At 39.8% G+C, this 12434-nt stretch overlaps 1 protein-coding gene and 1 long non-coding RNA gene across 3 annotated transcripts; one reads left to right on the top strand and one right to left on the bottom strand.

Moving 5' to 3' along the window:
- The first annotated feature begins 53 nt into the window (after window positions 1–53).
- napepld (N-acyl phosphatidylethanolamine phospholipase D) lies at window positions 54–9237 on the top strand. Of its 2 annotated transcripts, none has more exons than XM_044022316.1 (10): window positions 54–781; window positions 4317–4392; window positions 4509–4613; window positions 4761–4901; window positions 5306–5530; window positions 5634–5737; window positions 5852–6017; window positions 6135–6283; window positions 6488–6602; window positions 7578–9237. In XM_044022316.1, exons 1-10 carry the CDS (start codon window positions 651–653, stop codon window positions 7707–7709), a joined length of 1344 nt encoding a protein of 447 aa, XP_043878251.1. In that variant the 5' UTR covers window positions 54–650; the 3' UTR covers window positions 7710–9237. The 2 variants fall into 2 exon arrangements, with proteins under 2 accessions (XP_043878251.1, XP_043878252.1); XM_044022317.1 differs by lacking the exon at window positions 54–781 and adding an exon at window positions 1727–2027.
- LOC122767011 lies at window positions 6424–8824 on the bottom strand. Its single transcript, XR_006360150.1, has 3 exons — window positions 8764–8824; window positions 7553–7752; window positions 6424–6595 (listed from the first exon to the last, which is right to left on the bottom strand). It is a non-coding gene; the product is annotated as an uncharacterized LOC122767011 (long non-coding RNA).
- Window positions 9238–12434: the final 3197 nt, after the last annotated feature.

The following is a 12434-nucleotide window of genomic DNA, read 5'->3' as shown; positions in this document are numbered from 1 at the left end:
AATTTTCTGCTATGTTTTTCAAAGTCTGACAGTCAAAGCAGATGGTTTTCTGTTTTTTATTATTATTTGCCACCTCTACACTGGGCAAAAAAACCCTAAATGGAAGATTTTAAGCTACTGGACCATGTCTTTATAAGATTTACCCACATTGTAAATAGTGTTTTAGTTTTATTGGACAAGAGCTGAAATGAAAACTGACTTTTTCTAATTCAAAACCCCCATAAAAATAGGGCTGCATTATCCTATAGTAAAATATCTAAAAAGGTACAATTATGTAATAAATATAAATGTTTGACAACTGTTATTTTGATGATGTGCTACAGGAATTAATGAGATTACTGAGCGAAGGAAAAAAAACTGAATTTAAAATATTCTGTAATTATTAAACCTTCAAAGTAAGACTTAAGTAAAGGGAAGTTACAGATTTCCAAGATGTCTGTGAAGGTAGTCCCAACCGTGTCATAACCATAACCACCGAATGGGGGCGCTGCAGGTGCAAGACACAACTGAGAAAACAGCTCGAAAGGGAAACGGAATTAAACGCAGCACCAACAAGTTACTTCCCGCGCTCATGTGGCGTGTTCTACCTCTGGATTGTTATGTATTTTAAAACTTAAACAAGCAAATATGGTCAAATACAAACAGTTGAAATGGAAAATGTACTTTTTAAGTCCACGTGTTTGTTGCACACGGGTGTTTTTATGTGTCGTAAGCGCTTGGTGAGATTTAGTAAATCCCTCCTCCAGGTGTTTTTCATCAGCAGCAGGAGGCGCTACTCAAGGTGAGTCATCAATGTCAGCTTTTATACTTTAACGGTTAATTCGATGGAAAAAAAAAATGGAGAAAAAAGTAGTTTGTTACACTCATTCTTTCTTTTTATCGGTTACTTTAAAAAGTTTTTGCCATCTTCTGAAAGTAGAAACGATTGATTTTCTTAGTTGGAGTTAATATACACGTGAAAAATGACTGATTAAAATTACGTTCGCTGTCAGCAATACATTATGAATGTTCTTTAAAATAATATAACTTGGATATTTGATCGTTGTAATGATTGATTAAAACAATGGTTCCCAAAGTGTGACTACTGCCCCCTTGCGGTCGTTGACGGTTTTACAGGTGGGCCTCAGGTAGGGATATAAAACGTAAGGCAGGACGATTAGTTGGAGTGATTGTCAATAAAATGTATGTATTGTTAATGCAAGTTAGCACATTTTTGTTTATTTGTACATTGGTGTATTAGGTCTGTGAAACATAGCTGTGAGGAATTTCATTACTTTTCCAATTTAAACATGCACACAGACACGGTACTCTTAGTGTTTTACTTTGAAAACCGGATGTATATGTCCTTACAAATCAGCCTGAGTCATCGGTTAACAGACTCTTTTTTTACGGTAAAATTTGTGAGGGCGTTAAAATTCATCATCCGATAGTTTGACCACGGAGAAACGAGTGTCAGATAGGTTGACCGCAGTAGTGAACAGCTGTCTGTTATGGTGCAAAACAGAGCCGTGAAAACTAATATTTACATTTAACACAGGCGTTGTGCACACATTGTAATAACACAACTAACAGTACTAGTTCCAATAATCAATAATAGGCTGTTTTGTAATGTATATTATTTCACCACAGTAAACACCATTTATCTCTGCGTGTCTATTTCAGTCAAGTAGTTATTTATAAAGTCGTGCTAAGTTTGTGCCGCGGTCACGTGGTCAGAGCTTTTACACTGACGTCACAGACAGAGCTGCTCATGATCCTCATCGTCGTCCTGCTGCTGCGTGACTGACGTCTTTTTCACAGACTTCCTGCCTTTCACTGCGGCGTTCTATTTTCCTGTCAAACACACGTTAGACAGTGATGTGTGAGTGAAGTGGACGTGTTTCAGAGCGGGTAAATCTACCGCCGCCGCCGCTGCTGCTAATGTTTCCCACTGAGACGGCTGTGTGTGCGGCGTACGCAGTTGCTGCAAACATGTCTCTTTGTTGAGGAAACAACTGGTGGATTTTTCTGTTGCATTCACTTTTCAGGTGAGTGGAGCTGCACAATTAAAGTTACACGCAGGAGATGTGGAGAATGTAGCCATGGTATGTTCACTTTCAGTCTGATATTGTTTTATTTATGTAGTTATTTCTTTGATTTTTAGATGTTCAGTTTAACAGTTACCCAGTTTCTAATTGAGCCAAATATCGTTCAATTCCAACTCATATTTTCCCAATCCAGTTTGTCCTTGGGATGCACGATATTATCGGCACGATATCGGTGTCTGCAGATATTGGCTTTAAAATGAATTATTGGATCTGCTGGTATGAATAATGACTATAGTAGTAGGCTGAAAAAGCAGCTACCTCCTTGACTAATATGTGAGCGCCCCCTACAGCTATTGTTCTTTTGACGCTTATTTATTTTACACAATAAAGATGTAAAACATTTGAACATGCTCAACACTGAAAGACGCGTTTCAAAGTAGAATAAGGAATTACTCTGTGAAATTTCTGGTTAGCTGCAACAATTATTTGATTATTAGTCGAATAATAAATGATTTGTCAACTGATGACTGATTATTTTCAGACCAACCAACTATTCGATTCATCGAGAAAATAATCAACAGATGAATCAGTTTGTTGTAATTGTGTTTATTGCAGCATGTGCAATATAGAGCAGTTCTAAATGTATATTACAGTAGTGCTGTATAGTATAGTGATAGAGCAATATGGTGTTGTAAAAACAAACAACACTGTTTCTTTCTTTTTCTTTCCTGTGTGCTGATTTCTGATCACATGTTTTAAAGGGGAAGTTGTTGAGTTGCTGTTCGATGTTTTCTTTGACTGACAGTGTCACTGGGACTAGATCGTGCACAGACTTGTGATGCTTCCGTGATAACATCAGTAGTGTCATTAAGTTGTTTGCTCACTCAGTTTAGGGTTGGAGAAAATGTGATAATCTGTGTGACTAATGTGACTTCACACTCGGGCTACACACAGCTGTTATTCTCACAATTGTTTTATGTTATTTTATCGGGTTTGTTTGATTAGTTGTTTGGTCCAAAGTTAGTAAATGAGCTTATTTTGACAAATAGACCTTTGTCGTGGTTGTTGTCCACAGAGATTGATTGTTGTCCCTGTGTTTGTGTGTACTTTGCAGTTTAAGTCCATTCATGAGGCTGAGTGCATCATCATCATCAAAGTGGACACATGCTCAGTTGTCTCCTTATGTTGCATTACTGTACTGATGCACTGTGTGTGTGTGTATGTGTACATCAGGTTGTTAATTTCAGGGAATCTATTTTCTCTTCAGTAGGAAGAGTCCATTATTATCTTCCCCTCGATCAATACTGGACAGCAGTTAAAGTTGTTTTTCCAACTGTGTAGTGTAAGTGCATGGCAGAGTCGTCCATGAGTCAGGGTGTGTACTGACTGACTGACTGACTGACTGACTGCACTGTGATTCATGTGGATAATGGCAGGATCAGGAAATGTGGTGATTAGGCGATAACATCAGGTTGTGAGTTAAGTAAATGTTGATTCATCGCCAACTCCCTGAAATTAAGATGTCAGAGTTACTCTCACCTTTTCTGCAGGAGGGGAAAATCCCTTTTATTACACAGTTCAGGCCAGGACTCATGTTGAATAAAAGTGTCATTTATTCAGCCTGTGGCTTTTTTGGAAGAATTCATATTTTATTTCCTGCATTCAGCATATGAGTAACGTCCTAATTTGTGTTCTACAAGAGTCAAAACTGTACAATTTCTGTTCTTTTTTTGTGCCAAAGATAGCACACATATCACACAGTAATTATTTTAAATATGTTATTCAGATGAAAATGAGAATACTTTTTAGATTAGATATTTATTAAAAATCCCAGTCCCAATTTAGAAAGAGCACTGCAATAATATAAATCCACAATAACATAATACAATGATTAAGAAAAGGAAAAGATGAAAGCACAAAACACAAAAGGTCTGGTGATTGTGTGTGTGAGGTGTGGAAGGAAAACCCTAAAATATCCCTCACCTATGATAGTAGCTTGATTTGAATACAGTAAAAGAACTCCTTTGTTAGTGTCTTTGCGTTTCATATGCAAACTGGCTAAAGTGACAGTTATTGGATGTGCTCTGTCGTCGTTGCGGCCATAGAATCATTGAGAGTAAGAGGAGTCAGCTGGTGACTGGGCCGTCCTCAGCAGCTTCTGTTTTGCCTTTTTCTGCTTTAGAAGAGCAGCTACAGGTCCAGCGATGTAAAAAGTCTACAAGTCTGACTGGACTCACTGTTAAAAGAGTATGAATTAGAAATCAACGGTGTGTTGTTGTGTGTTCATAGGTGTGGTGGTGTGCCCATGGAGAAGCCATCCTCTTCAGGCAGAGCAGCGCTGGAGGAGAGAACAGGCCTGGTGGAGGTAATAATAAATGACTTTAAAGGACATTTTTGTCTCGTTGTTATAGATTCCTCCCGTCATGGACTGCAGGTTGACCACTGTATCTCTGCTTCTGTGTGTTTGTGCTTCTACCTCAGGATGTTGAAGTGCTAAGAGGAGCTGAGGGCGGAGAGCCGGCTCGTCGGACCTCAAGGAAGAACAGCTCCTCCCGCAAGAGCTTCCGCCTGGATTATCGGCTGGAGGTAAAACGTCAATCCACCTCGCTCCTGTTTTTCCACCTTCACCTTAATTTACCTCAAACGTCTACTATTTATGTTTTTACACTGTCATTTGAATTTCCAATTTCCAAATGGGACTCTAAAATGCTCAAAACAACCTTTTGATTGCAGGAAGAAGTGACCAAGTCCTGTCAAGACAAATATGGCCGCTGGATCAATCCCTGGCCCACATGGCGCTTTCCCTCCTACGCGACGATGCTCAAGTTCTTCTTGTGGGATAAAAATCACAGCAATGTGCCAACTAATAAAGAAGTAGGTAATCAGGCGAAAAATGTACAGTTTCACTTCTCTGTGGTCTTTGTTTTATAACGTCTATAACGTTTATAGACTTTCCTGTAGTTTTATAATGATTATCCCAATGTAATATATATATATATAGATTTATAGATCAGGTCATGTAATATTTTATTCATATTAAAAGCAATAATTCTGTATGTAGGAATATTGAACTTGTTTTGTCGGGTCCATTAGCCACACAGTAAAGCAATGTGTGGAAACTGCTGAGCTCAGTCGAGGCTTAACAGGCTTTAAGGAGAAGCTTTTACCCAACAGTAGAAAACTGTTTAACCCCTTAACTGCACATTAATGCATTTTCATTCAGCAGTTTTTAGAGATCTCTTAAAATATAAGAGTTCCTTTTGTTCTCCTCCTTTTAGGTCCTGGACTCTGAGCTCCCAGTGATGGAACCATTCTTTGTCCAGAAGCGAGACCTGTCTGACTCTAATCCAGGTCTGAGAGTCACCTGGCTCGGTCACTCCACAGTCCTGGTTGAAATGGATGGATTGAATATTCTGACAGACCCCATCTTCAGCCAGAGGGCCTCGCCTGTCCAGTTCATGGGACCTAAAAGGTTCAGAGGGCCTCCCTGCACTGTAGAACAGGTTTAGCCATTTTTGTTTTTGTCTTGTTCTTGCAGGAATTGCCTTTTATTAAAACAACAAGCTACCTCCTTACACTTTGGCATCCATATTCTCCTACCCACAGCTGCCCAGGATCGACGCCGTTGTCATCAGTCATTCTCATTATGACCACCTGGACGCTGGATCTGTGGCAAGCCTCAATGCACGTTTCGGAGGGGAGCTACGCTGGTACGTGTTCCTGTTCAGTGGGCTCTTTCTGTTTTGATCAAGACACACGCTTGTTTTTTTTTTTTTTTTATTGTCCCACAAACATGCAATGACACTGATGTGTGTGTTTGGTAGGTTCGTGCCCCTGGGTTTGATGGACTGGCTGATGAAAATGGGCTGTGAGAATGTGATGGAGCTGGACTGGTGGGAGGAGAACTGCGTCCCGGGTCACGACGAGGTCACGTTTGTCTGTACGCCATCTCAGCACTGGAGCAAGCGCACAGCTCTGGATGACAACAAGGTAAACATTGATTGGGCTGCGGCTCAAAATGTAGCCAATCTTTGAAGCATTTATGCCTGAGCAGATTCAGCTTCAGTTTATAAAAACACGTCTCCCTCCTTTTTCCTTTCTCTCAAGTCTTTATGGGGCAGCTGGACAGTTTTGGGGCCAGACCATCGATTCTTCTTCGGTGGTGATACTGGCTACTGCTCCAGCTTCCAGGAGATAGGACAACGTTTTGGACCATTCGACCTCGCAGCAATACCTATCGGAGCGTACTTACCCAGGTACTATAACGATTATAGTTTTACTCTACTACAAAGGTCATTTAGCTTCAAACCAAACGGTTTACTTGGTGTAGTGGATTGCAATGGATTTTACAGGCCTAATAAAGAGGATATAAAAGCAAACAACAGAACTCATTCAATTACTGTGCAAAATCCTTTAATCTTGTCATATTGTATAACATGTAAATATCTTTGTTTTTGTAGGGACGTGATGAAGGGCCAGCATGTCGACCCAGAGGAGGCTGTTCAGATTCACCAGGACCTTCAGGCTAAACAGTCTTTGGCCATTCATTGGGGAACCTTTGCACTTGCCTATGAGGTAGGGGACACACAAACACACACACACACGCGGGTCATTTAAGCACCTAAATGCAGTCTAACCAGTCCTGCAACATCTCCTTACCTTGATGAAGGTTAAAATATTCAGTTTAATATGAAACAATGCACTGGTGGAGTGAAGGCTAAATATAGACCACAGTCAGTACAGTTTAGTACCTTCTCTAAAATGAGCACAAATTAATCAACACACCTGTTACATGTTTGAAACGGAAATGACACTTTTCCCACATTAAAAAGAAAATGGCTAATGTCACATCAGTACTACACTTGCATTTTGTTATGTGTCAGTCATTTTCCTCAGTCTCACTTACTATAAAATAGTAAAGGTCATTTATTATGCTGTGACTGGATGAGCACAGATCACAACCTCTGTTTGTTTGAACATGATTTAAAAGCACACATGTGTCTAAATAAGCCCTCGTGTGTGTATTTTAGAGTAGATACCCTGGCAGGTATTTGGAGTTTAGAGAAAAGACTGTGGCACAGAAACGGGGGGAAAGTTATAGTATTGTTCTCAAGAGTCAGTGGTGCCACTGTGGCTCAGAGTAACAATCAGTGCAGCAAAGAAAATGTATTTGTCTTAAGACCTCGGTCTGTGCCACAATCTTGTCTGAGCTCAAGACTTGATGTGTCCTAAACTTTGTCTGAGGCACCTGAACTAAACTTATCAAGTAATGACAGCCAAGTTCAATCAATGTCAATGTCACACTGTCCTGACTTGCATCAACTGAACTGAGCCATTATTAATGTGACCACTAACTCCTGTGATTTTCCTGCTTAAACATGTCAAAATGGCTGCCATGCAGAGTCAATTAGCCAATTATGTGTGTAGTAACACAGAAGGTGTCATTGTTGAGACACAGCTGCTTTGACACAAGCCTCTAATGTCTACGTTCACCAGTCTTAATGAAAATAGTCTGTAGCACTCACTTTCTCTGGTCCCTCCTTCATGCAGCACTACTTGGAGCCGCCGGTTCGTCTCAGAGAGGCTCTGGAACAGAAAGGACTGAATCCAAAATCCTTCTTCACATTGCATCACGGAGAGTCTCGCCTCCTAACATCTCAGGAAGGCGATGTCTTCGAGTAATCGTCAGTCCCTCCTGGTAGGAGGATATATTGTAGATTTGCATCTGTAACAGAGTGAAGAACATTTTTGTAGATGGACTGTAGTCAATTAATTATGACATACAAATGTATACAGTTGATCTAAGGGGAGTAAAAAGTAAAAAAAATATTCAATAATGTTTCCATACTAAATGTTTGCCCTGTCATCACATTGTCACTGAGGGATTCACAATAATAAAGAAAAAAGGTTTCTTAATTCTGGCAAATATTAGCTGGGCTAGTGTTGTATGTACAGAAGAAAAGGTTTAAGTAGATTATCATAAAGGACTCCTGCCTTTTATTAAGTTGTAGTGGTTATAACTCAGAACACTTTCTTACATCTTGGCAATTATTTCAATAGCTTTTGTTGTTTGCATACTGAACAGACAAAACTTGCAGCCCAAGGCTGGATCAAAGTAGCAAACACTGAAATATTAAAAATAAACAATTAAATATGTGCCTCTACCTTTGGTTTGTGGAAACTAAAATGTGAACAGGTTTCTTTGTTTTGACCACAGCTGCAACTAATCTGTTATTTTCTCGATTAATCGAGTAATCGTTTGGTTCATAAAATGTGTAAGAAATATTGATCAGTGTTTGTAAAACCTGTTTTCTTCCACAAACCAAAATGATTCAGTCTTAATGATTTCTTTGTTATATGGAGCAAAGAAACCAGAAAATATTCACATTTAAGGAGCTGAAACAATCAGAAATCTTGTTTTAATAATGAAAAAAGCTTCAAACCAATTAATCGATTATCAAAATAGTTGATTAATAATCGAGTAATCGTTTCAGCTCTAGTTTTGACCAATGGCACTTTTCCACTACATAGCATGGCACAGCTCTACTCTACACAGTTTGGTTTGTTTACCTCCTACCACCAGATACTTGAAAAAGTAACGGGTCAAAAAAATACATGTGTTGAGCCATGCTTGGACTATGTAGTGGACATAACAGTCATAAGTTAACAGACTATAGTTACTATAGTAACCAATGCTCTTAAAAGATGAATATGAATGTAGGATTGAATAACAAACCTTCATGATGACGCTAGAGAGGAGGCTCATTCTCACACAGCTGGACACAACTTCTTGATCTGTTACAAAGAAGAAGAAGAAAACATTAGAAAGTTTTGTGATTACATATCTTTTTTGCTGAATGTACTCAGACCACCATTAAACTAGAAACTAAAAATTGTGAAATAAACCGAGTGACTGCGTACGATGCAGCTGAAGTGTCATCAGTACACTTGAGTTGAGCTGGGATGGAGGACGTGCTTTTAATTCTCTGAAACCACATCTGCTCATCAACACATGCTTCAGGGCACCAGTGGGTTCATGTTAGTGCTGATAGGTTTTTTTTTAAATCTTTTTACTGTTTTACCTTTTAAAGCCAGTCTACCAGACCAGATACTTCACAATGCTGACTTTGATGTTGTGATCAATCATCAGGGCTTACTGTGGTTTTACTATGTCACTCAATTTCTCATTAAATGCATATTGCATTTCAAATCTGTCTTTGTTCTTGATGTCTGATAGCAATTTAGTACAAGAATAACCAAACATGTGGGCATAAATACATATTAGAGAAATAATTGTAATTCTGTTTCAGGGGTAACATATAGTATAGTGCCTTAAAATCCATTTTAACAAACATTTTATCTGAGTTTAAGAAAAACACATCTTACAATTGTTATTTAAAAACGATAATGAATTATTGGCAAATTGTGTTCAACTTGTTTTTTTTGTTATTTGGCACCCCCATGTGGTGGGGACATGGGGGTGCCAAATAACTGGGTTTTGCATTAAAATACATAAACTATTTTCAGCTTTGAAATTTTATCACAGTAAATGTCTCATGAATAGGTGATTAAACCTTTTAAATTTTCACAGCAAATAGTCAGTTATTACTCAAATCTTTTTTTTTTATCATTTGTGTTTTTGAAATACAAATTGTCTAATTTGTGTCGTTAATTTTCATGCTCAATGACCGTATATCTATTTTGTTTAAAATAGATATACCATTTGGAGAATTATTTACATGTAGCAGCACAGGACTATGTTTGAGACAGAGACAGAGGCAGAGATGACAACCACATTTTATAATCCTATTTTCAATACTACCAGTCAAAACCTCCTGAATAATTAATGTTCAGAGCAGTCCTGTGGTTGTGGACCAGAACCTGTCGACTGCTGGACGGGGACAACCCCACTCTTCTGACAGCTGCCAGATTTAAAATAATAATGGATGAGAAACTTAAGAAACACCAAGAAATTCACCTTAGGATCATCAGCACAAATAGCTCAGTCCATCAGAAGATGACTTGTGTCTCTGAGGTTGTGAGTTCAACTCTTACTGTCAACGGAATTTCTGCATAACTTTCAAACTTCAGACCAAAATAAGAAGTTTAAAAAAAAGTTCTGCAGCTCAGTAAGAATAGCTCCTGCTGGAAGAGCAGGACTTGTATGTCTGAGGTTGTCAGTTCAAGTCTTATGCGGAACTCAAGTGTTTGAGTTCAGTGTAAACAGTCAAATGCTCTAAGAGAACCTGAAGAACCGTGAAGAGCAGGTGGCTCAGTGAGCAACAACGCTGCTGTGAAGTCCTGAAGTTGTAGGTTCAGTTCTTGTGAGAAGCAGGTGCTTTTAAAGCTCCACATACAAACTCAAGATTAAAAGCAGACAGCAATCTTAGACGAAGGCGGCTTCAGTGGTGTGGTGGCTTTGTTCCAAACCAGTACGTTGTGTCTCAACAGTGTGGTGGCAGGTTCAATTCCCAACCTGGCAGTTGTTCACTGAAACAGAAACAAACCTAAACTATTGCTGACTAACACAACCACACAGCAGGGGCAGGTGACCACCAGGAGACCAACCCCGAGTGCGTCGTACCGCCCAGTCAAGCTTCCTGGACACCTGAAGAGCAGGTAGCTCAGGTCACCAAGTGACCAACCCCGAGTGCGTCGTACTGCCCAGTCAAGCTTCCTGGACACCCCAAGACACAGCTAACAGCCACATCTGGGCAAACAAAACACAGGTGGCAGGCCCCACCCCCAGCTTAAACCGCGTGACAGTTGAATGGTGGGGAAGGCCCCCACCATTCAACTGTCATTAATGCGCTACCTTTTGCTGCACAGTGTAATATAAAGTATTTGACCTTTGACCCTTCCCTTCACCTCACTACCTGTCTTGCCCCTCCACTCCTCCTCACACTACCTGCCTGCCCCTCCGCTCCTCACCTCACCACCTGCCCTGCCCGTCCTCTCGTCTCATCACATCACCTCACCCCCTGCCCTGCCCCTCCTCACCTCACCTCACACTACCTGCACTGCCTCTCCTCACTTCACCTGCTCCACCCCTGCAAGGCTGCGGAATGGAACCTGCAAGGCTGGGGAACTGAACCGGTCACCTTGTAACTCACACATTCCCATGGTTGTGAACAAAACCACTGCACCACCAATTCTTACTGTAATTAGGACTTTCGGTCTCCTTTCAATCTTCACTTTGGATGTTGACCTTTAAAATATCCTGGCCCTCACAAGAATTGAACCTATGATCTGCAGACTTCACAGCAGTATTCTTGTCCACTGAGCTACCTGCAACTTCTTTTCTTCAGGTTCTCTTAGAGCTTTTGACTGTTTACTTTGAACATTGCACTCAAACAGTTGACCATAAGACTTGAACTCATAACCTTTGACATACAAGTCTTATTCTTTCAGTACGAGATATTCTTACTGACATGCAGAACAACACGTTGCTGGTATTTTTAAATTCTTATGTTGGTCTGAAGTTCTAAAGCTGGAGGAAGATCAGTTGATTGCAAGAGTTGAACTCACAACCTGAGAGATCCAAGACTACTTCTGATTGTGTGAGCCATTCATGCTGACAATGACTCTCTGACTGACTTGGTGTACTTAACCTTAAGTACGTCAGAATTTTGAGCATTATGAAGGAGAAGTTTGAGAACAGTCACAGGGGTTATCATAAGATTAGAACTAACTGAGACATACAAGTCTTGTTCTTCCAGCAGAAGCTATTCTTCCTGAGCTGCAGAACAATATGTTGCTGGTATTTTTAACTTCTTATTTTGGTCTAAAGTTTGAAAGTAGTGCACAAGTTCAGTTGACAGTAAGAGTTGAACTCACAACCTCAAAGACAAAAGTGATCTTCCGATGGACTGAGCTATTTCTGCAGATGATCAGAGGGTGAATTTCTTGGTGTTCTTGAGTTTTTAACATTCTCAGAGTCTTTCAAACATTAGAATCATTTTAATAAGCTGATCTAGGACAGCGGAAAGCCTCCACATCTTCCGCCGCCGACTAAAAACACATTTCTTCCGACTCTACCTCTACTAAGACGACAACCACGACAAAAAAAAAAAAAGTATACATCGCACTTATGACTAGAACTTCATAGTTTGGTTTACTTGAAGCTCTTACTTACTTCTAGCTCTTATTTGTACCTAAATGTTTAAATGCACTTATTGTAAGTCGCTTTGGATAAAAGCTCCTGCTAAATGACATGTAATGTAATGTAATGTAATCTACTTCATCAGACCATGAAGTTGTGTCAAGTCCTCAAGGTGTCAGACTCACTTCCTCATGATTCTTCAAGTCAGTAAGTATAGGATCTTGTCTTTTTTTATTTTGGCCACCAGTGTGAAGCTCAAACAGACAGACATATGTCGTCCAAAATCAGTCAAAAAAGTCATAGTA

Source organism: Solea senegalensis, linkage group LG3, assembly GCF_019176455.1.
Source record: "Solea senegalensis isolate Sse05_10M linkage group LG3, IFAPA_SoseM_1, whole genome shotgun sequence".
In the NCBI taxonomy this organism is placed as follows: Eukaryota; Metazoa; Chordata; class Actinopteri; order Pleuronectiformes; family Soleidae; genus Solea; species Solea senegalensis.
Note: the sequence above shows the minus strand (reverse complement) of the source record. Positions and strands in the feature narration are given on the sequence as shown.

What these genes read in the sequence shown, in the direction of transcription:
- napepld (XM_044022316.1), top strand. Translation starts at nt 651, where the DNA reads ATGGAAAATGTACTTTTTAAGTCCACGTGTTTGTTGCACACGGGTGTT. An exon ending in AGCAGGAGGCGCTACTCAAG is followed by an intron (nt 782 to 4,316) that starts GTGAGTCATCAA and finishes GTGTGTTCATAG; the next exon opens with GTGTGGTGGTGTGCCCATGG. An exon ending in CAGCTCTGGATGACAACAAG is followed by an intron (nt 6,018 to 6,134) that starts GTAAACATTGAT and finishes CTTTCTCTCAAG; the next exon opens with TCTTTATGGGGCAGCTGGAC.